This window comes from Ictalurus punctatus, chromosome 2 (genome assembly GCF_001660625.3).
Source record: "Ictalurus punctatus breed USDA103 chromosome 2, Coco_2.0, whole genome shotgun sequence".
Lineage (NCBI taxonomy): Eukaryota > Metazoa > Chordata > Actinopteri > Siluriformes > Ictaluridae > Ictalurus > Ictalurus punctatus.
This window is the reverse complement of record NC_030417.2, coordinates 30,502,395-30,527,613: the sequence shown is the minus strand read 5'-3', so window position 1 is coordinate 30,527,613 and position 25,219 is coordinate 30,502,395. Positions and strand designations below refer to the sequence as shown.

Below are 25,219 nucleotides of genomic sequence, written 5' to 3'. Positions count from 1 at the left end.
GGAATTAATTTAAGAACTAATAAACAAGATCGCTCAGGGTTGTAAATCTTTCTTGCACTAATAAGCAGCACTGGCATTATTCTTTCCTTTAAAAAGCCTCTCAAAAAATTTCCAAGGGGGATTGGTTTCCATGGTGTGGATTTAATTGTTATAATGATTTTCAAGAGTCTACTCATATTCATTTGTAGATCCAGTATTATTAAATTCTTGTATTGTGATGGCTGTTTTGGTGATTCTGACATGCTTTTCTGCGCACCACAGTTGTAAAGAGTAATTATTTGAATCACTGTAGATTTCCTGTCAACTTGAACCAGTCTGGCCATTCTCCTCTGACCTCTGTCATCAACACGGTGTTTCCACTTGCAGAACTGCTGCTCACTGGATGATTTTTTGTGTTTCCATGAAGACATACCAAAGAGCATTATCTTTACAGATGCAAATATTACAGAAGAAGTAAAAAAAAAAAGAAAAAAGAAAAACCCATTATGTTACCAATTGAAACTACCAGACTCCTGTATGATTGCATTAGAAAACAACCAAACACATTTAGAACCAATCACAGGTCACCTGTTAAACCATTAGGGCCCTTTACATTGCAAGATCAATAAAAAAAAACTAAACAAAAAACAAACATACAGACAAGAACAACAGAAACCTGTAATATTTTCCATGATTTTTTTTTAAGGCCAAAAGGTTTGTTCATGCTTCATCTCACTGAAAGTGAAAGAGTCAGTAGGATGGTTCTATAACCTCTCCCAGAAGTTAGCCAATAACTGAAAACCTGTTATTTAAAATGACAATATACTCTACTTTACTACAGACCCAGGTTTACTCTGTGAAAATAACCCATATGCCCAAATCTCACATCTGCGAACGATTGCTGGGAATGTTTTTTTTAAAAAAATTTTTAAAAATATATCTTGGCCTTTTCCTTTTTCCGGTTTCCTTTTTAAAAAAGGGTGATGCGAAAGGTAGAAGAGAGCACAAAGCAAACTCGTTTAGCTGTTTATCTCTGAGCCTGAGTCTGAGCTCCACTCATGTGCACAGTCATTTGAATGTGTGGTTCATGTGCAGGGGTGCAGGGTTTTTAAATAAAAAAGCTGTCAACGCTGCGAATATCATTCTAATCCCAGACATAAATATACATTTCTGTCAGGAACAATTCCATCAGAGCTTATTTTTGGCGCTCTGTGTTCTGCTAATCTCTCACTTTTCTACCATTTGGCAACTTCTTTTACATAAAAATACGCTCTGCCCACCTCTTCTTTCTTTGAGACTCATACACACACTATCTCTCTTCCCCCTCACTTTCTATGGTCCTTTGTCCTATAATCTTGCTCAGGTTATCAGTGTGTGATGAAGACAAGCTGACTCATAATGAATTTATTGGTGAGTCGCGGGTGGCTCTGAGGCGTGTGAAACCAGACCAGACAAAGCGCTTCTACACCTGCCTAGAGCATCCACCCCCTGTAAGCACACACATACACACACACATGGTCCCATACACAAACACGCACTTTGAAACTACTCCTGGAAAAAGTGTGATAAACATTTCAAGGAGTGTTTCCAACCACAAACTCTTTCTATCATTCTTTCAGCTTCCCTCACCAACAGCAATGGGAGCGGCACTGCGAGGGATCTCCTGTTATCTCAGAGAAGTACTTCAACCTTCTCTATCCCATTTTTTCTATTTCTCTATTACCCCTTCCCCCACTCTCTCTCGCTCTCTCTCTCTCTCTATCTCACCCTCTTTCACTATCATTAAATCCATCTGTTTCCAGCACATTTCAGAGCTTGAATACATATCAGGCTTACATAAACCAATTATTGCCTGCATATTTAATGCATTCATCATCGCTCTTCAGTGTTTTCACATTGGGATCAAAGTGAATTAGCACTTAGAATAAGAACACTGTGTACATTCTAACATGTGAGAAGATGAATAAAACCCATTTCTCATCTCATTTCCTAAAGTACTTTGAAAGTCAAACATGTCACTAAAAGAAATAGCAATTTCTAGACAATTCAGTGAACTGGGTGATTAAAAACCTTAATACACATAATACCGTTAAGAGAAATATTAGGAGTGTGAATCTCCCTGTTAACTAGTGTATGGTACTACACACAAACCATACAGTATAAACAAGTAAAGATTCATTCAATAATATCTGAATTAATACTTGAACTAATGATGAGTTAAGGCATGTACTAATCACGGACAAACGAAGAGTGAACCTTACCTCACCTATTGTCTGTCTCTGTTTTTAATTTAAACAACCCCACCTATTCTGATTCCAGTTATTCAAGATGGCTGCCTCCATAACGTTACAGTGTTAAGCTACACAGTGAAGTTTTCTTTACATTTACAGATTAAGTTGAATCTTAAACCACATCAGCAGATCTCTGTGCCATTACTGAAGAACTGAATTTGGCTTGAGGCAGATATTTACAGAAAATGTGGTAAAACGTTACAATAACTGTGTGTGAATAATCATGTGCTAATACCTGAATTAATACTTACTTAAATATGAACTAATGATGAGTTAAGGCATGTACTGATCACAAACTAATGAAGAACAAACCTTAACTACGATGTGAATCTTATGAATTCATGCGTGAAGACCACCTTTATGAATAAAGACCACCTTAAGTACCTGTTAGTACATGCTTGTCAGTTAATGTGTTAATTAACACATAGGGGTAAACTAAATCAAACATGGTCTATAAGAAAGAATATGAATTAAACATGCGAAAGTTAAAATTGTTTACATCATTTGCTGTATGTTTGTAACGTAATTAATACATTAGCTAACAAACATGTACTAACAGGTACTTAAGGTGGTCGTTATTCACTCTTGACTCACGTCGTACTTAAGGTAAGCTCTTCATTAGTTTGTGATTAGTACATGCCGGAACTCATCATTATTTAATTAAGAATAAATTCAGGAATTAATGCATGATTATTCATGTACTGTTATTGTAAAGTGTTACCAAAGATTCATTATACTTCAATTTACTAATGGTCCAATTCTATTTGATTCAGCACCGACAGGATTCGATCCGATATGATTCAACTCAGTTAACGTTAAGTTTTCTTACATGGGAAAGTCTTCATGACAGAGGAGTTTGCTCTTTCCATTTCCTCAGTAACATGACAAAAAACTTTACTTCACTAGAGAGAAAAAATAGAGGTTGGTGAGAGAATGACTATTTATAGATGCTCTAGAGTAAGTGCTTACTTGTTTCATGGAAGTTACACATCACAAAATGTAACATTGTCTAAGAAAAAGTACAATGTGGCATTCATAGTATAATGTAATAACCTTAGTATAGAGTGTAATGTGTCATTCTCTCCATAGGAAAAATGAACACTCGTGAAACAATTTTCGGGGTGTCTAATACCTTCCAGCTCTAAATGAAATTGGAGCTCTCTCTCCAACGTGAGCCGGGGAGTATGCATTTTCGACACCAGTATTAGATTTTAACTGCTTTCCTTTTTGATTCTAACCACTCTGCTTGTATCGATGCTGGCGTATTGTAGACTGTCTGACGAAAGTGATGTAACAATCAGTGGCTGACTAGGATGATCATGATAAAGGGCTAGTGCAAGAAACATAAAAACATAAAGAGCAAATCCTGGGATTGTTTCTCGAAGCATGAAGAACAGAGACATAGTAATATGAGAGTAAGAGGAAGGGTGATATGTATCACAATTTCGTCTTTTCGGTACCTCTAATAAAATGATAAAGACTGCTGATAAGAGGAAAACCTTATGACCTTGCTCAAAGACTTTAAATTACAGTGCAGCTGGACAGAATGACAACAACATCAAAGACCACAGAGGGATCAGAGGGCAAAATGAATGAAAAAACCCAGAGGAATGGCTATTCTCTCAGACTGAGAGTCACATATAGGACTTTTTTCTCCATATATACTCAGCAAAAAAAGAGAGAAATGTCCCTTTTACAGTAGACTGTATTTTAAAGATAATTTTGTAAAATCTAAATAAGCTTTAGAGATCTTTATTGGAAAGGGTTTAAACAATGTTATTCATGCTTGTTTAGTGAACCATAAAGAATTATTGCACATGCACCTGTGGAACAGTCCTTAAGACACGAACAGTTTACAGGTGGTAGGTAATTAAGGTCACAGTTACAGTAAGTTAGGACACTAAAGAAACCTTTCTACTGACTCTGAAAAACATCAGAAGAAAGATGTCTAGTGTTCCTGCTCACCTGCGTAAACATGCCATAGACCTGCTGCAGGGAGGCATGAGGACTGCAGCTGTGGCCAGAGCAATAAACTGCAATATCTGTAATGTAAGATGCCTAAGACGGTGCTACAGGGAGACAGGAAGGACAGCTGATCGTCCTCGCAGTGGAAAATTACATGTAACCATGTGTCCCCCAGACATGATCGAGAACTTGCAGATGCCTTGGTGGAAGAGTGGAGTAACATCTCACAGCAAGAACTGACTAATCTGGTGCAGTCCATGAGGATGAGATGCACTGTAGTACTTAAAGCAGCTGGTGAACACACCAGATACTGACTTTTAATATTGAGCCCCCTTTTGTTCAGGGACTCATTATTCCATTTCTGTTCGTCAAATGTCTGTAAAACTTGTTCAGTTTATGTCTCATTTGTTGAATGTTTTTATGTTAATGCAAATATTTACACATGTTAAGAAATTTGCTAGAAATAAAAGTAGTTGAATGTGAGAGAACGTTTCTTTTTTTGCTGAGTATATGTGCAATCTTTAAGTGGATTTCTTAAAAAAGCACATATAAATTCTCCATCAATTTATGAAAATAGTCTGAAATGGAGTTCACAGAATGACATGATGAAGAGATTATCAGCCAAGCAGTTATAGTTAGCCTGGAATTTGTAATGAAAGATGAATTTTAATTTGATCTAAATTAATTTTCATTACTCGCTATGTCCCTCTTACCCAAGAGTAAACAACAGACTCTTTTTTTTGCAATGTTTAGAATTGTAATGGCAACATTTCTGCTTGGGTCATCTTATCTGCTAATGCTGCTACTGCAAAACTCCAAAAACAGGTGGATGGGAATCCCACAAGAGACAGGGGGGGGCCGAGACAGACCGACACGGAGAGGAGAGAGCGAGAGACAGACACAGAGAGGAGAGAGAGAGACAGACAGACACAGAAGGGAGAGAGAGGGGGACAGAGACAGACAGACACAGAGAGGAGAGAGCGAGAGACAGACACAGAGAGGAGAGAGAGAGACAGACATGGGGGGGAGAGAGAGAGAGACAGACAGACACAGAAGGGAGAGAGAGGGGGACTGAGACAGACAAACACAGAGAGGAGAGAGAGGGGGAGACTGAGCCAGACAGACAGACACAGAGAGGAGAGAGAAAGAGAGAGAGAGAGAGAGACAGTCAGACAGACACTGAGAGGAGATAGAGGGGGAGACTGAGACAGACAGACACAGAGAGGAGAGAGACAGATAGACAGACACTGAGAGGAGAGAGAGGGGGTCTGAAATATACAGATGCAGAGAGGCGAGAGACAGACAGACAGGCAGACAGACAAAGACACAGGCAGAGAGAGCGGTAGACAGAGAGAGAGAGAGAGAAGGGGCTTGGACAAAGGCAGAAACTAATGAACAAGATGTGAATGTAGAAAGATCACCAATGGACAACTAATTCCCAAAGATGAAAAATGTACGTGACAAGAACAAAGTTACACCATTCCGATGAAGAAGAAAACAAGTGAGAGTGACACTGAGTGAAAGTGAGAGGTGGAATGAATATGTAAAGTGGAGACAGCGAATGGCAGAGAAAGTTGGCAGAGTTAAGTAATTAGAGAGAGCAAACTTGTCAGTAAATACGGAAAAGAAAACCTAGAAGAGAACAGACTTGGAGGCGAGGAGGTAGTAGGAGGATGTTTCACATGGCCAGAGGAGAAGATTATAGCTGAGCAGTGTTGTTATTTATTTAAAAATCTTGATTTGGCTCCTGATATATGCTCAGAATCGGATAGCGACTGATGACTGATCCTATGCCATCTGTGTGCTAATCACATACATCTGAATATGAAAGATATGTCTGTCTCTCTCTCTCTCTCTCTCTCTCTCTCTCTCTCTCGCTCTCTCCAAGTGTGTGCGTCCTCACACCTGTTTCCCAGCTCATTACACCTCCTCATTATCATTAGCGAATTGAAGGTCATTAGTCTTTTACAAAAAGTCAAAATTTATCTTGACGCACTAATGAGACATTTAATGAAACATTTAGTGAGAAGCTGTAGTAATGCTGCAACATAAAATAGCTGCAAATTTCTGATTCAAAAATGAATTTGATGATACAGTAAAAGTTTGAAGATACACTATATGGCCAAAAGTTTATGGACACCTGACCCTCACAATGTATATAATGATACAGCACAATATAGCACGCACAAAGCATCATATCCTTTTCATGTATGACATCCAGATTGTTACTGCTCAATATGAATTCTGAAATAGTTTTACTGTTTAAATGTAATAAAAGTGCAAATTTTATTAAATGGCAATTGACACCAATTAAGGAAAAGCATAAGCATTTTTGTAAAGCCAGTTCTAAAAGGTGCAATAGATACATAAATAAATGCGATGCACTGCAATATCATAAATGGATCATTATTAAATGAGCAAAAGACACTTTGACATACTTTATCTCTTCAGTCAATGACAGTAGTGACGGCAGTTGTCAGAGGCAGAGAAGGGTGGAATTCAAGTAAAATGCACCAATTACAGTGAAGAATCGTGAGTTTCACAAAAAACAAACAAACATGAGAGTCAGTTAAAGAGGAAGGTAGCAGAATAGTAAATAAGGGACTTCTGAATCAGCAGAATCACTGCTTCATTGGTTTCACACCACTGGTTCTTCCACTAACTGTTGGCACAAAGTTGGAAGTGCACAATTGTACAAGTTGCCATATCATTAAAATTTCCCTTCACTTGAACTAATGCTCTTGTACACTGAATGGATTTAATGAATCCTTAAAGCTAAGCTCCAAAATCTAGTGGAAAGCCTACAAGGAAGAGTGGAGGTTATTATAAGAGCAAAGGAAGAAAAAATCTGGAATTCATACATCCTATACTCTGCTGAAAATAAGGTTAAATATTGGTGCTTTTATTTGAGATTTTCCTTTAGGTGATCAGTCAGCACATGCTAAGTGATCCGATGTTTGCGTCTTTAGTTTTGCATACTCAATACAAGGCTAACGAAGCTATGAAAGTATATCTCACCTAAAACACTTTACAATAACAGTACATGAATAATCATACACTAATACCTGAACTAATACTTATGTAAATATGAACTAATGATGAATTAAATCAAGTACTAATCACAAACTAATAAAGAGCTAACCTTAAGTACGAACTACATATTATGAATTCATGCGTGAATAACGACCACCTTAAGTATGTGTTAGTACATGTTTGTTAGTTAATGTATTAATTAACATGTAGGTGGAAACGAAATCATTAAACTAAACATTCTCTATAAGAAAGAATATACATATGTCACGTATCAGGAAACTTTGGACTCCACTTCCCATCAGCCACTGCACTGCACTACATGTCACATGACCACCTGCACCTGATTCATGTTTTGGTTAATGAGCACTCATGTGTATATATAGTCCTTCGTTCTGTCACGGGTCGAGGTCGAGCCAGAAGCAGGTGCAGAGAATGACTTTTATTGACGCAAACGTAATATCAAACAAAGACGCGAACACAACTTGGAAAACTTGACTAAACACACTGTGGCAAGAAACAAACACCGACACAAACAACGTGAGTCTTAAACACTACTTGGCAGAATACTGTGGCAAAACTAAACATAGACTAACAAGATCAGGAAACATGGAACACAGGGATCTAAGACAACGAAAGACAAGCTAATGGTGCAGATAAGGACTATATATACACATGAGTGCTCATTAACCAAAACATGAATCAGGTGCAGGTGGTCATGTGACATGTAGTGCAGTGCAGTGGCTGATGGGAAGTGAAGTCCAAAGTTTCCTGATACGTGATAGCATAAACTTAAACATGCATAATTTCAAATAGTTTATATAATTTGCCATATGCAGCTGTGTACACAAACATCATTGGATGGTGCTGGATTACTTTCATAGTTTACAGTGATCCTTCTTATTATTAGTGCATTGTTCTATGTTTGATAAGGAGGATCAATGTAAATGGATCATGAATTCATAAGACTCACGTCGCAGTTAGGTTAGTTCTTCATTAGTTTGTGATTAGTTCATATTTAAGTAAGTATTAATTCAGGTATTAGTGCATAATTATTCACATACTGTTATTGTAAAGTGCTACCACATTTTCTGTAAATATCTGCCTCAAACCACATTAAGTTCTTCTGTAATGGCACAGAGATCTGCTGATGTGGTTTAAGTTTCAACTTAATCTATAAACGTAAAGAAAACTTCACTTTGTAGCTTAAGGCTGTAACGTTATGGAGGCAGCCATCTTGAATAACTGGAATCAGAATATGTGGGGTTGTTTAAATTAAAAACAGAGACAGACAATAGGTTAAATAGGTAGCTTTTCCACCTGTTGATCAGTTTGCTGAGATCAAATTTACAAAAGTCCAGAAAGGCCATGAGTTATTTATTAAATTTTCTGGTGATCTCAAGATAACAAATGTTGTTGATTATTTGAACATTATTCTCATGTTGTCAAAATGCATGATTAGGCATACATGGATGAGTGCTGTTGTTTTGACTTTAATCAGAGACTTACACAAGCATAAATACCTGGTGAGGTGGTAACCCAGGGTTCTGGGTTTGAGCTTTGTTTACTGTTTGTTGCCATGTTTTCTTGTGTCTGTGTGGGTTTCCTCTGGGTTCTCCAGTTTCCTTCAACCTACGAAAAACATGACAGTAGGTGGATTGTCTAAAATAAATTGCTCCTAGGAGTAAATGAGTGTGTGAATGTGTGAATGCATGGTGCCCTAGTCCAATGGACTCCCGCCCCATCCAGGGTGTTAGCCCTGGAAATGATTGATTTTTCTGCAACTTTTTTAAAATTTGTGAATTTCTGAAAAAAGTTTTTTGTGATTTTTTTTGTGGAAAATTACATGAATTGGCGAAATCGCAATTGCACGAAATTGTTTTGAAGAGGGCTTTTCCTGAATGTGTGTTGTGATAACATCACATGGTGCATTGTGATGACGTCACACAATGTGTCTCGGTGTTATGTTCCGGGATGTAATGGAGTTGAGGATGGATGCAAATGCAGATAAAGACGTTTATTAAAGAGCGAGGCAGGCAGACAAATCCAAACAGTAATCAAGGCGTGGTCTAATAACAGGCAACGGGTCAAGTGGTTGGCAAACAGACATAAACAGGGCTAGGCTGGAATAAATACGAGAAACAAGAAACAAGGTCATTAACATGAAAAGAGAAACTAGGCCATTATCATGAAACGAGAAACATGGTAAATAACATGAAACGAGAAACATGATAAATAACATGAAACGAGAAACACGATAAATAGGGATGCACCAAAATGAAAAGTCTTGGCCGAAGCTGAAACCGAATATAATAAAAAACTTGGCCGAAGGCCGAATACCGAACACGTTTTTTTTTTCGCGTTTTTCCGTTTATTTTTGCCATTTTTTTCACCATTGCATAAATTAAATAGTCAAAATGTGCTTTTTACTATTTTGTCTTGCTTTTCAAAGAAAAAAATCACTTACAAAAACAACAATTTCAAACTATTTATTTAACACTGAACATTTGTTTTTCATTCCAGCAGGCATAGGCTACCAACAAGGCACAATATAACTTTAAATAAATAAATTAGTAAAATAAAAATATTTTTCTATGGTCATCTTTGAGACCCCCTTGAATAGCCTATGTTAGGCCTATAACTGACTGCTGAAAGAATGTAATACTCTGTAGCCTACAACAAAAAATTGCATTAAAAGTGCATTGATAAGAGTGCAAAAAATGGTTCTATTCGGTTATATACGGCTGATTATATTGGGGATATATACCGCTCGCGTCCCTGTACACCTCGCGGAGTATTATAGTAGATATAGTATAGTTAGATACGTTGTTAATGTTATGGTCCTTGATGGATTTAGTTAGTTTAAACTATAGATTAGTTCATTTAGTCCCCACTGGTTTTTCCACTCCCAGTGCATAGTACTAGTTCATGTTTCTTGTTTTGTGTTTTGACCCTGTTTTCTGTGACCGCGACTTTGATTCCTGCTTTGCCCCGTTTATGCCTGTTTGCCGGTCGCCCGACCCTGTTTTGACTACGTTTTTTGGATTACGATTTGGATTTGTCTGCCTGCCCTTAAATAAATGTCTTTACCTGCTTCCGTACTCTACTCCCTTATGTCTTGCGACTTGACAGAATACTCCGGAACAGAAACAAAAAAACGCACGTGTCCACAGTAAACTTCCATCAACATCCGAAGAGCACGTAGCTCGTGAATGCGCGCATCCCCTCATCGAGGTTATGACATTCGCGCGTCTCAATCTGGTTGCTAGGCTATTTAGTCACGTCATCAAACACGTCATTGTCCGTCAAATTTATTCTGCCTTTTCACTTATTCGGCCGAACACTGAAAATGCTTTTTTTTGCTATTTTCAGCCGAATAATTTCGGTTGCCAAATATTTGGTGCATCCCTAACGATAAATAACATGAAATGAGAAACAACCACTTAGTAAAGAGGTGAACTCAATACTGCACAAGGGGGTTTATATCACAAATGTAATCATGGGTAAATACGGACAGCTGAAAACAATATTGACACACCTTCATAAAACAACCAATGCTTAAACGGGGGTGGAGACAGAACATAATTATAACAAACACACGTGTCCAAAGTAAACAAAGTCATGATCATTGTAAACAAAAAAGCATGAGTTCGCTACGCACTCGTGCATCTGGCTCAGGCATGTGGACATGCTTCAGTTTTCTGAGCATACTGCAAACTGCTGCACTCAAGGGGAAATCGTGACATTCGGCCAAAATCTGCAGAAAATCTGTGGTAATTTAGAAAAATTGCAAACTCCTGCGTACATTGTGGAGTTTCCTTGGTTTTGTGTTCTGTGATCGCAAAATACTGGAGGGACTGATACTGACCAATTACTATGTGCTGTGTGGAAAATTGTGCACATTTGATTTTTCTGCAATAACTCGTTTAATTGTGTGCAAATAGCTGTGAATGTATTAATTGAATATGACCCCTGTGGCTATTCAAGTCTGCGACAGGCTGAACACTCAGGATGCAGTTTAGGTGCAAAAAGAAGAGGTGTTTTATTTTAATATCTGAGGGAAGGGGAATGGTGATGGTGTGAGGTCTGTGGGTGAAGGTGGTGAGTGGCATTGTCTTTCCGACATGGGGAGCGGCAATCTAGCCAGAGCCAGCTCATGGTGGGAACTAGGGGGCATAGCACTAGCAGCGGGTATCAACCGAGGGTGCAGCTGGGCCAGGGAGCATCCTCTATGGTGCTGGCATCTTCTCCATCAGCGTCTGCAAGGTAAACGGACAGAGGCATCAGTATTACCACACGCGGAGACATAGCTCACCTTTCTGTGCTGCCACAACCTTTATATATCCTATATGTTGTCTGCTGAATGATGAGTAACCTCCATTCCACTCACTGGCCGCCAGCCGTGTGTGTTTCTGCTGCTCCGCCCTGCAGCCATATATTTCCAAGCTGTCCAAAACACATTCAGTGCTGAACCGGAGCTGTCCCTTAAGCACCAGAGTGGCAGTTGTGCGAGGAGCGCATCAGGTATTGTGTGCATCGGTTACATGCTCGCTGTCACAGTACCCCCCCTTCAGCTCTGAGCCTACTCCTGGTGGATGCTGGGCCCATAAGGTGTATCGCCACGAGGGGCCATTCGCATACCCATGGTTCGCCCGCACTCTGTGCTGCACCTGGAAAAAGAAGTCCTGTAATGACAAAAACCACCTGGTTACTCTGGTTTTGGTGTCCTTTTCTCTGGCCATCCATTGCAAGGGAGCATGGTCGGTCACGAGGGTGAAGTGTGGACCTGGCAGGTAATACCGCAACTCTTCTATGGCCCTTTTTATCAACAGGGCTTCTCTGTCCATGGCCACATACTTTGTCTCGGCAGGTTTTAGCTTTCGGCTCATCAATAGGACTGTCTGATCTTCCCCGTCAAAGGTCTGAGACAGGATGGGTCCCAGCCCTGTCTCGGAGGCATCTTTGAGGAGCGTGAAGGGCCAGTCAAAGTCCGTTTTCCGCAGGAGGTGAGAGTGGGTGAGGACCTCATTGAGGGCTTGGAATGCCCTCTATGTGTCCTCAGTCCACCGCACCCAGTCCAGTTGTCCTTTCTTTGTTTGGTCTGAGATGGGGAAGGCTAGAGAGGAGACATTAGGCACAAACCTCCTGTAGTATCCCACCCTCCCCAGAATGGCACATAACAGTTTCTTTTATGTGGGGTGGAGGTATTCCTTTACTGCCTCTATATTCTTTTCTTGAGGTTTGAGCAGGCCCCGGCCGATGTAGTATCTCAGGTACTGTGCTTTGGTCAGCCCCAGATGGCAATTCCTCCAGTTGGCCGTCAGCCAGGCTCTTCAGAGTCTCTCCAAGACTTCACCCAGATGGTGGAGATGGTCCGACCAGGTGGAGGAGTGTATGATGATATCATCCAGGTAGGCAGCTGCGAATGGCCTATGTGGTCTTAGGACAATGTCCATCAACTGCTACAATGTTTCTGGGGCTCTGTGGAGGCCAAAAGGGAGAACCCAGTACTGTGCTGAGCCCAGTGCTGAACGTGGTCTTAGGTTTAGCCTCTGGAGCCAGGGCTACCTGCCAATATCATTTGGTTAGACCTAGGATGGAGATGAACCAGGCTCTCCCCAGCCTCTCCACCAGGTCATCCACTCGGGGGGATAGCTGTCGAAGTTGGATACCTCGTTCAGCTTCCGGAAGTCGTTAAAGAGCCAAATACTGCCATCGTGCTTTGGCACTACAATGATGGGGCTGGACCTGGGGCACGGGGACTCCTCGATGATGCCATTGTGGAGCATCTGGCTGACCTCCTCAATAGCATGATGGCAAGCCTCTGGGATGCAATAGGGCCTGTGCCTTACCACTACTCCCAGTGGGGTCTTAATGTCATGGTGGACCAGATCTATCAGACACGGGGAGGATGCAAAGACATCAGCAGACTGGTCCACCAGCTCTGTAAGTTCCTGGTGCTGCATGGGGGTGAGGTCCATGCTGCAGTGGACCAAGGTACACTTGTGGAGATTATAAACAAATACAAACACGACTGGTGTGGGTTCAACGCACCTTTTTAGGAGATGGTGTCTGCATGTTTACTGAGCTGTTGCAGTTGGTAGTTGACTGGGCCCACCCTCTTGAGGATTCTGTACAAGCCCTGCCAGTGGGCTAGGAACTTGCAGGTAGCATTCAGGAGCAGGAAGAGGACCTGGTCACCTGGCTGGAACTCCCTGGGCCGTGTAAGTTGGATGTAGGCCTTTTTTTGGTCTCTTTGAGTGGTTTCCATATGTTCTCAGATGATTGGGGTCACTCGGTTGATCCATTCTTGCATTTCTTATACATATTCCACCAGGGAGCAAAAGGGGAGGGATGCTCCTCCCAGGCTTCCTGGACCAAATCCAACAGTCCTTGAGGGTGTCATCCGAAGAGGAGCTTGAACGGGCTGAAGCCTGTGGACACTTGGGGGGGGTCTCCCGGATGGTGAAGAGTACATAGGGCAGGAGGAGGTCCCAGTTCCTGCTGTCTTTGTCTACCACCTGCTGCAGCATTCGCTTGAGGGTCTGGTTAAACCTCTCCACCAGGCCCTCTGTCTTGGGGTGGTAGACGGATGTTTTCAGGTGCTTCACTTGCAACAGCCGACATGATCAACCATTAATTTCAACATAAAGGTCGTACCTTGGTCTGTCAAGATGTCCTTAAGGATCTCCACACGGCTGAACAAAAACATGAGCTCATTTGCAATGCTGTGGGAGGTGGCTTTCTGCAGGGGCACCACCTCTGGGTACTTGATGGCGTAGTCCATGATGACTAGGATGTACTCGTGCCCCTGGGTGGCCTTTGGCAGCGGCCATAAGAGATCCTTGCCAATCCTTTCAAAGGGCATGCCGATGATGAGGAAAGGAATGGGGGGTGGATCTGGCTTTTGGGGCTCAGTTCATTGACACTGGGTGCACCTTCCACAGACCGCCCGGATCTCTACATCCAGGCCAGAGGAACTGATCCCTCAACTTCTCCAGGGTGTTCTGAGACCCCTGATGGCTCCCCAGTGGGTGTGGGCCAATGGGCCAGGTGCATTAAGAACAGGGTCCTAGAATAGGGGACAACGAGGAGGTCACAGGGCTGTCCCTTGTGGTTGGTCTGGAAACAGAGTAGTCCCTGTTTTACTAAGAAATAGGCGGTGAGTAGGCACTGCTCAGGGTTCTGTTTGATCCACTCTATCTGCCGCACCTGGGCCCCAAAAGTGTTTTAAGTAGTCATCATCCTTTTGTTCACACCAGAATTTCCTTCTTGAATGACCTGGTGAAACACGGAAAAGACAGGGTTAATGTGTGTGTCTCACCTGAGGTGGCTCTCTCCCTGGTGTCCCCTTCGTGGGCAAGGTAGGCCCACCAGACCCTTGGTTGTGGAGCTGGTGCCCTCTGATGGCAGTGTGTGTGTGTGTGTGTGATTTGTTTTTTATTTATAGGAAGGGTGACTCTACTCTGCATGATAGGGTGACTCTACTCTGTCTGTCATTATTCAGCAGGCAATTTGTGTCTGTCCCCAGTGTGTAACATTAACGAACCTTCTAGACAGGTCTGGCAGAAACACACACACACACACACAGACACACGCACACACACATAAAAGATCTAACAAGGATGCTGGACTGCAGTAGATGTCATGAGTGACAGATGGGTGAAGTCAGCATCAACTATGTTGTCTGCTAAGACCTGCCATCTATAATTAAACAAATTATCGTGTGACAAAATGACAAAAAGGTAGAAATAATGAGATGCAACAAGTCAGCGAGAGCCAGTGAGTGTTGTGGGGGATGTTAGAATTATTCATTCTCTATCTCTGTCTCACTCGCTCTCACTCTCTTTCTCTCTTTCTCTCTCTCTCTGTTTGTCTTTCTGCCTGGACTTTGTGTGCACAGAGCCAATGACAGATTTGTAAAGAGATGCCAAAATAACAAGATGGGCACAGGGTGAAAAAGACAGCCTCAATATAAAAATGTCTTTACTTCTTCAGTTTTCACTATGGACAGCTGTGTCACTGAGTTTCTTAAAAAAACATCTAGTGCTAACATCATTGCAAATAGAAATGGCATTGCTGGAAATGTGTGTTAGAAAACCCCCTACTATGTTGGATCAGTCGAATATCTCCACCCCTCAATACCACCACCACTCCGCCCCCCTTCATCTGTTGGATCACTCCCTCTCAGACGCAGGGCTAATTAAGGAGAACACAGAGGTTCTAAACTCTGTGTACAGATGGGCTTCTGTATAGATCTCGGTCAAGCTTTAATGATGTGCATGTGTGCGTGTGTGTGTGTGTTTGCATATCTGTATAAAAGCATTATAGTGTTCTAAATTACAGATTGCAGAGGTCCCAGTTTTAAAGACTGCAACCAATGGTCACATCCACATTCAAATCAATAATCCATTTAGTCCAATTTAACTGGTGAATTTAGATGTTTGCAGCCTAAATAAAAATGTTAACAGTGAAAAGGAAAACACTTAAGGCTCCAGGTCAAGCGGCACAAGGTGAAGTGGCACCTGTTCGTGTGGTTATAAATATTCCATAGACATATTAACATCAACAGTTCAGAAATGATTAAAATAACTCTGGATACAGTATTTTTCACCAATTCTTCAGATCTATTGAAACTGGAAAGCCTGCAAACAGAATCCCTTATGGAGAATTATGTGTTAAAGTGCTCCTCAGTGTTAATGCCAAACTAGATATTATGCTTAATTATACCTATTGCAGCATGCACACAAACGTATGTCAATATCAGAACACAGGTAGAACAAGAAACAGCTAATGCTATTCATAAGCTTATACTCATAATTTGATCAACTATTTACCTTCATATTGAATTGGAGTGAATCTCTATATCTTTGTATAACTTTAGATTTTAACATTCTTTCCACATTCTTCAGGAAGGTCGTTCAAGCCTGGGTAGTTAGAATTGATCATAGTTTACCAGCAAAAGCGCTCTGTTGCTACATTTTAATGTGTTTGAATCAAATACAGGGAGTCAGACAAGTAGTGTTTGAACTCTTGAATGTCAGTGTTGAAAAAAATTACTTCAGATTTTTCATTTTTTACTATACATAGTTCTGAAAATGACAGGCTTTGCTGAACTGAAATGTGTCATATTTGAATACATCTCAACCAGTTACAGTGCAGTATAGTTATAGTCCATTTCCCTATGGTACGTAGCTAAGTACAAAAACTGTGTGAGAAAAGCATACTTAATTATTAGACATCATTTGGACTTGAGCATTAACTGCTGCATTTGTTAAACAGGCTCCTACGTTATATGATCTTTGCAGGTAGACAGACAAAACAATGTTAGAAAGTTGGCTAAAGAAAAATGTTTCCATGTCATTTTGGAAAAAAAAGTCTACGTTAAAAAAAAAAAAAAGTAAATAAATGAAAAAAGTTCTATGTTTTCTTAAAGTATAGTTTCAAAGTGGATTCTGCTGTCCAGAATTCAGCTGCACTGACATCTTTTCGGTTTTCCTAGACTGCCATACATACACCGATTATCCATAACATTAAAACCACCTGCCTAATATTGTGTAGGTCCACCTTGTGCTGCCAAAACAGCTCTGACTGTTTTGAGGCATGGACTCCACAAGACCTCTGAAGGTGGGCTGTGGTATCTGGTATCAAGACGTTAGCAGACTATTTAAATCCTGTAAGTTGCAATGTGGGGATCAGACTGCATGGATCGGACTTGTTTCCTCAAACCATTCTTGAATACTTTTTGCAGTGTGGCAGGGCAAATTATTCTGCTGAAACATGTCACTGCCATTAGGGAATACTGTTGCCATAAAGAAGTGTAATTGGTCTGCAACAATGTTTAGGTAGGTGGTACGTGTCAAAGTAACATCCTTATGACTGCCAGGACCCAAGGTTTCCCAGCAGAACACTGTCCAGAGCATCACACTGCCTCCACCTGCTTGCTTTCTTCCCATAGTGCATCTTGGTGCTATCTATTCCCCAGGTAAGTGACCAAAGGTGAAGCTAGATTATGTGGGGGCCCCAGGCAAAATAAATGCATGGGCCCTTCTGATGGATTTATGTTGCTATTATGTATTCATGTTACCTAGAGATATTGTTGTGACCCTTTACTTCAAGTGTAAAGGGATGGAGCAAGAGGATAAATGCATCTTCAAATGAGATAGCTTTAAGGGGCTTACTGTGATGCTGCTGCACAGTACTTTAAGATGAACATTTAAATGATCAGCCCTCAGAGGCCCTCTCAGTATGCGGGGCCCCAGGCAATTGTCTCGCTTGCCTGCCCTGTAGATATACCTCTAAGCGATGTGCACATACCTGGCCATCCATGTGATGTAAAAGAAAATGTGATTCATCATACCAGGCCACCTTCTTCCATTGCCCCATGGTCCAGTTATTGATGCTCACGTGCCCATTGTAGGTCCTTTCTGCAGTGGACAGGGGTCAGCATAGGCACTCTGACCGGTCTGTGGCTACGTGGCCCCATACACAGCAAGCTGCGATGCACTGTGTTCCGACACCTTTCTGTCATAGCCATTAACTTTTTCAGCTATTTGTGCTACAGTAGCTCTTCTGTGGGATCGGACCAGAGAGGCTAGCCTTCGCTTCCCACACACATCAATGAGCCTTGAGCACCCATGACCCTGTCGCCGGTTCACCGGTGGTCCTTCCATGGACCACTTTTGGTAGGTCTAAACACTGCATACTGGGAACACCCCACAAGACCTTTTGTTTTGGAGATGCTCTGACCAATAGTCTAGCCATCACAATTTGGCCCTTGTCAGAGTCGCTCAGATCCTTACACTTGCCCAATTTTCCTGCTTCCGGTACCTCAACTGTGAGAACTGACTGTTCATTTTATACCTAATACAGCCCACCCCTTGACAGGTGCCAGTGTAACAAGATAATCAATGTTATTCACTTCACTTGTGGTTTTAATGTTATGGCTGTTCAGTATTTACAGTATTTGGATTTATTCTCTGGAACAGTCTTCACATAAGATAAGTTCTTTTTAAGTTAATATTCTTCACTCCTTGTCTGGATTTATTTTTCTCCTGATACATCCTGATTTTAATCTATAGGGTCTCTCTGAGGGCTGGTGAGCTGTAGATTTTGTTATGTTAAGGATAGTAATGCTGTGCAGCCTATTTCTCAGCAGTGCTGTGTTGAATGTATGAGTCTTATCCAATAAATCTGTGACTGTTGGTCAGCTCTTTGAAGACAATGACTTTAATTTCCTATTTCTCACACAGTCATGGCTTGATGGTTTTAGTAGTATTGATTACCTAGAGAGGGCTGGATGTGAATGGAAAGAATTTAGAGTCAGCCAAATTTCCCTTCCCCTGTTCACTGGATCAGTCTGTATTAGGCACAGGGCTAATAATGAATAACACTAACTTCAAATAACCAGTAATTTTAACAATCACATGGATGCACGCTCTAACTATAACCACATAACTACTGAGTTTACAATGTTGCTTTATTCCTTTTGACTTTCAGCCCCACATACACCAGAGTTAGTCATGGGGACCTGAGGCACACATCGAGACAGCATTTACAGTACATGTTGTAACGTCTAACAATTTCTGTATCTTCTTTGCTATCATCACTTGGTGTTCCAAAACTAAGCCTGTTAGAAGGACAAGCATCTGGTACTATCTCAAGGCTGACTGCTGTCGTCTCTATGAATGCTGTTTATGTACATTCTTGTCCTGTGATGCCAATGAAATTAAGAGAATGTATAGCACTGTTGCATAACTGAAAAACTGCATCAGGCAAATTCAAGGTTCTCTGGAGAAAAACTACTGTCATTGTATCAAATTACAAAGTATTTGGAGACATACGGATCTAACTGTTACCTAGAAGAGTCACTTAAATGATTAAATCAAGCTTGAAAAGAAATCATACTTCTCCAGCTTGATCAAGGACCACAGTATCAACCGCAAATTCAACTGACAGATTAAATAACCCTCAGTATTACACAATATTGAACAGTATTACACAATAATTGAACATCTCTCATCTCACCAATACAATAAGTTTGTTGCATTCATTCTTTATCTGCCTTAATAGTAAAGACTGAGAACTCTTGCCTGAAAAGAAATGTGGCTTCTGCAAGAAGTTTAAACGATTCAATCCAACCTTGCAGTAGTTAAACTTAAAGCTCATTATTTTGCTTTCGAGTTCTCCCAGTCATGCCAGTCACCTTTGATCTTCAACCATTTTCCAAACAAATCTTGTGTTCTAAACTTCAGTCAATCAATCACTTTAATAAAGCATTTATTCCCACTGCTTTAAATCAGCTTTCATCAGGCTCTTGCTAAAGAAAATCAATCCAGGCTGCACTCCAAATAGCCATTTTGAGGTTTAAAAAAGAAAAGAAAAGAAAAGAAAAAAGTCTCCATTCAGGTGATTGAATATCATAACATAAATAATCTTAATTCAGTCAACTTTCCGGGCTCATCACAGCACTTGTTATAGTTTTAAATATGGCAATATGTATATATGCCAGAGACACAGGCAGGTGTGGAAAGCACTTGAGTAATTGTATTTTGTTACCAAATGTATTATTTTATTAATTTTATTTCCGAGAAAGACACCTTACTTTTTATGTCTTACATTTTTATTTAGACCTTCAAAGTACTAGTTAAAAATCTCAAAGGTCTCTTCTTCTCTCATCCAGCCATTGACTGTACAGTATATATCAGTTGAATAGGTTCTTGTGTATTTTATTTACATTTCAGTTTAAGGCAGCCAATCAAGTTAATCTTAAAAAAAAAAAAAACCTCTCAAGAATTGCACCAATTTCTCATCTATCAGCTATCAATGTGTGTCTGAAGATGGATAAGCTATTGGACTGCAGTGTTGAACTCGAGGAGGAGCACCTCTGGCAATACATCAGTAAAATGCTTCAATATCCTGGAATAAGCAAAGTCTTGTATAAAATAAGATGCTATCTTTACCTCTATAGAAGCTATTAATGCCATCTAATTTGAAAAGGCATACTGTGATTTAAAATTAGAATAAGTCTGCTTTCTGGTTTTAGGCCCAAACTATGAAATGTACTCTCAAAATACCCGCAGAGTCACAGGATACTGTTAAAACATGTTCAGCTGCATTTGCTTGGTATTGAGGTTTGCCTGTTTATATTTTATATTAGTCTATTTCTTGTTTTGCTTTCTTTTTGCTGTATTTGACAATTTTTTTGTGATTTATTGAATCCTTTTTACTTAGTTTTAGCCTGTTGGTTGTTGGTATTATTATTATTATTATTATTATTATTATTATTATTATTATCATCATTATTATTATTATTACTATTATCCATCCATCCATCCATTTTCCATACTGCTTATCCCACACAGGGTTGTTTGGAGCCTATCCCAGGGAACTCATGGCACAAGACGGGGGACACCCTGGACGGGGTGCCAAACCAACACAAGGCACAATCGCGCACCCACTCACACACCCGTTCACGGACTACAGACAATGCAGAAATGCCAATCAGCCTACAACGCATGTGTTTGGACTGAGAGAAGAAACCGGAGTATCAGGAGGAAATCCCCAAAGCACGGGGAGATCATACAAGCTCTGTTCACAAAGGAGGCGGGATTCGAACCCCCAATCCTGGAGGTGCAAAGCAAATGTGCTAACCACTATGTGCTTTTATTATTAATATTATTATTATTAAGTTTTTTACAATTTGATTAACTGTTAAGATCACATTGGTACTGTTGGTTTACTAGACAAATGAGATTATATATCAAAATATTTGATATATATATATATATATATATACATATATATATATATATATACATATATATATATACACACCTCTTAAGGCCTGACATCCTCCTTGTATGAAAAATAGAGCTGCAATTCTTTAAACTCACTTGGGACTGCTGCTATGTTGCACCAACTTATTTAATTCGTACGTCTCCAACGTCTCCTTTTCTTATTAGACTTACACCAGCACGAAAGGCCATGTGGCAAAAAAAAGTTTCATGCGTTCTGGGAATAATGTTAATTTATTTTAATTATTAATTTGCTCCATGGGTGTCCTTGCTGGATCAGGATTTTTTTAATATAGCTAATTATTCTCGAGCACCTGGTGTGTCACTACTGACACTGGTGATTAACTGGTGCCCTTTTCGGCTTCACTGTTTCTCACAAGTCTGAATTTTCTACATCTAAACTGCCTCCTCTTTACTTTCCACCTACTCTTATTTTCTCTGCAGTGGGAACATGAGCAGTTGCACAGTCTGGAGGAGAGAGGCCGTCTGTTGCTGTCTCTCCAGTTCCTGCCTCCATCTGTAGAGGGAGATGGAGAAGCCCAGCGAGGAGGTCTGTGTGTCGGTGTTCAGCGTTGTGCTCACCTCGCCGCCATGGATGTCAATGGCTTCTCTGATCCCTATGTCAAAATGTAAGAGCAAAGTGTGTTGGTGTATTAAATGTCTGGTGTGGGTGGATGATTTAATCTGTATTCCATTTTACTGAGCAGCAAAGAAACATTTTAGCTCAGGTTCTTCAGCTCAGGTCAAAAGATTATACGAAACATTCAAACCGGTCTTTAGGGAATAGACGAGTGTATGAGAAAAAATAACAACTTGGAACCAGGGGAATGGAATCTTAATTGCTCGGATCATGCACCCATGTTTTCTTTACATATTTCTATTCGCTCTGTTTCTCTCCCACATCATGTTTTAAAATAAATATACCTTCCTCGGGCAAAATGGCAAGAGAATCAACAAGCCTCCCACCCACACATGTCCATGTCATTTTATCTTTGTCTCTCATCCAAACACACATGCACACACATATACACATACACAGAGACACGCACACATAAAACACACAAGAATCTTGGCTTTGATCATGATAGGGGTTGTGAGAATGTGTGTATGTGGTTGTGTTGTTTGGGGGAAGGGAGTGACAGTTATCAGCAGTGTATAAAGCAAATCAAATTTTTATGGAAGCCAGTGGGACACAGCCGGAAAAGCAGAAAAGCAAATAGCTGTGTGCTTCAATCGATATTTGTGTATGTGTCTCTGTGTGTGTGTGTGTGTGTGTGTGTGTGTGTGTGTGTGTGTGTTAGTGGCGTGCAACTGTCCTTCTATTTCTCTTTCACTTTGTTTGTGTCTATGCTTATCTCCATCATTCTCCCTCTTTTTACTACTGCAGATATCTGAAGCCTGATGTGCAAAAGAAATCAAAACATAAAACGGCCGTGATTAAAAAGACCCTTAACCCAGAATTTAATGAGGTACCGACCTTACGATATCCGTTGCAGATTATTTAAGAATGTATATGCATGTGTATGTGGGCATGTATCTCCATTACAAGCTCTACAAGAATGAAGGCTAAGTGTTATTGACAATCTAGTCTTTCTGCCATTTCTCTTCAACTCACTCATCCCGATTGCCTATCACCGTTTGCCTGGTGTGTGTGGGCGTTTGCCTGGTGTGAGTATCATCAGGCAGACTGAGTGGCACGTTTCTATTCTCACAGTAGTCCCCAACACTAGACTTCTCCATTGTGTAATCTGGAACTAGTGCTCTCAGCTTCCATTTGCTATCTTCTCAAGAGCTCAGAGGCTGTAGGCCTATACAAGGGCGCTCAGTGACACCAAAAAACCACCCACAGAACTCTGATTCAACAGCATGCTGCCACTGAATTCCGACCGCGTTGTTTATCTGAGGATTTAAAATAGTCACTTTCATCATTTTCCTCCTGCTTTTGCCCGACAGGAGTTCTTTTATGAGATTTCTCTCACAGAACTGGTCAGTAAGACGCTGGAGGTCACTGTATGGGACTATGACCTGGGTCGATCCAATGATTTTATAGGTGAGAACAAAAACAGACTGGTGCATATGGCATTGATCTGGTAAGACACACTACTGTGCTGATTATTGAGATGTTAATCCTGAATCCACACTATTTTCATGCTGTGTTTTTCCCCTCAGATGATTATAACAATGTATGCCTCCATTATTTCAAATCCAATTCAAATGAGGAATTGCCTTGATATCTGTTGTGACTAAAGGAACATACATTAGAGACAAACTCTGCTCTAATAAAAATCACTCTGTGTGGTGGCAGGTGGAGTATGTCTGAGCTGTCACTCACAGGGAGATGCTCTACGCCATTGGATGGACTGTCTGAGGAATAAGGGACAGAGGGTGGAGCGATGGCATGTCCTGACCAATGAACTCCCTCAGAGCTCCTGTCAGGAGTGAGGATCTTACAGGGGATGTCAGTGAATACTTAATGCTGCATGGAGTTAAAGATGAGCACTCAGAGTGCATTTGCGCACTTCAGACTTTGTGCACTATATGCTGTATGCGCTCATCATATACATAGTCAATGCATGATCGATATTCATGACCGGCACAAATACTGTATTACTTGAACACACCTTGCTCATAACCAGGAGAGTTTAAGGGATGGACTGTCAGTCAGTTGCCTTTTTATTCCATACTAATTGCTGGACCTTACCTGTCAGTCTCTCCCGATCATTGCTGCACGTTTTGTATACGTTTTGTAACAATAAAGTGAATTCTAATCTTCTGAGAATCCCATGTAGCATATCCTTCTGATTGGATATAATAGAAAATGTATTTTATTCTCAACACTTCAGTAATTAGGAAAGACATGCACTACATTAACAGCCTGTAGGAAAACAAGCAAGGTGCCTGCAGTCAAATTTATATCGTTTCAAAATGACACAGGAAGCTTAAGGGAAAAGTTTCTCATTAATGTTTTTGGACACTGAATGTATTAATTGGACATCAGGACTGTTACTCATAAACCATCTCAGAACTGATAAAAACTGGAGTGGATTCCAGTCCTAAATTAGCCTTCCTTCTTTCAGAACCCTTGTAAATACTGGCACTCTCATATAAACACGACCAACCATCTGTTTTGTAGCATGAGGAAATGTTTACAGCATTATAAAGCATGCCCCAACAATGTTTTCCAGGGCTGTAATTCTTGTAATTTTGAAGTCCCATTTGCTAATGATATTTATATGTTTGTTTTCCTTTTTTTTGTCTGGTCTGCATGCCCAATGCTGTGAGTGTCAGTTTATATTACTGTGTTATTTGGATATTTATTGAGTGTTGTACTTTTGAGGATTTGTGATTACTACATTTGTATGAAGTGTTTATGTAAAATTTGGAAATACAAATGAATGCATTGCTCTAAGGCTGCGCATCGTTTCTCTGCATCTCTAAAGAATTCCAATTTGTACCTCTCTATATTGAGAAATTCAGTGGAAATCAAGTGAAGATTGCTCTGTGTTTCCATTTATGTCACTGGCTGAGTTGTTCAGCAACACACACTCATTCTTACAGCATGTAGTATATAAAACACAGGGAATTAGCAGTAATCACTGAGATAAGGATAGAGTATAGCTGCGTCCGAAATCGTGTACTGTGACAGTACCTACTGCTTGGCCATTGATACAGTATGTATTGATCAGTATATGTATCCGCCATGTTGGCTTTGTCATGTGACAACATAAAAAGCGCCAATGCGCTGCCTTCTGCCATATTTGATTCTTCAGCTCTTCTGTGCCAGTCCCGTTGCCTTATGTGATAGCGCAGTGTGCATCGCTTCCATACTGCGCAATCTCAGCGGAAGAAGTAGGTCATCCAGGTATTCCTTGCCTACTGTTTTATGAATACTGAGAATTTGGACATACTACTCCTTTGGAGTACTGCTTTTTGATTACTATGTAGTAGGGTAGTAGGGATATTCAGACGTAGCCTATGAGAAATCAATCATGTTTCTTCTCTACATATCAGATGTTGGGGCCATGGTGGCTTGCACCTCTGGGGTTGGGGGTTCAAATCCCTCCTCCACTCTCAGTGCGATAAGTTTGTATGGTTTCCCTGTGCTTCGGGGGTTTCCTCTGCGTACTCCGGTTTCATCTGCAGTCCAAAGACAAATGT

General features: G+C 40.6%; 1 protein-coding gene across 3 annotated transcripts in view; it reads left to right on the top strand.

Moving 5' to 3' along the window:
- The window catches only part of doc2a (double C2-like domains, alpha), a 46,431-nt gene extending 21,956 nt beyond the window's left edge, over window positions 1–24,475 (top strand). For 2 of the 3 annotated variants that reach the window (XM_053675342.1, XM_017484325.3), the window contains 6 exons: window positions 1,343–1,469; window positions 1,599–1,658; window positions 21,506–21,690; window positions 22,449–22,530; window positions 23,015–23,111; window positions 23,367–24,475. In XM_053675342.1, the coding sequence (XP_053531317.1) occupies window positions 1,343–1,469; window positions 1,599–1,658; window positions 21,506–21,690; window positions 22,449–22,530; window positions 23,015–23,111; window positions 23,367–23,503 (688 nt within the window). In that variant the 3' untranslated portion in view covers window positions 23,504–24,475. The remainder of the gene's footprint in view (window positions 1–1,342; window positions 1,470–1,598; window positions 1,659–21,505; window positions 21,691–22,448; window positions 22,531–23,014; window positions 23,112–23,366) is intronic. The other variant, XM_017484342.3, reaches the window with a different exon arrangement.
- Window positions 24,476–25,219: the final 744 nt, after the last annotated feature.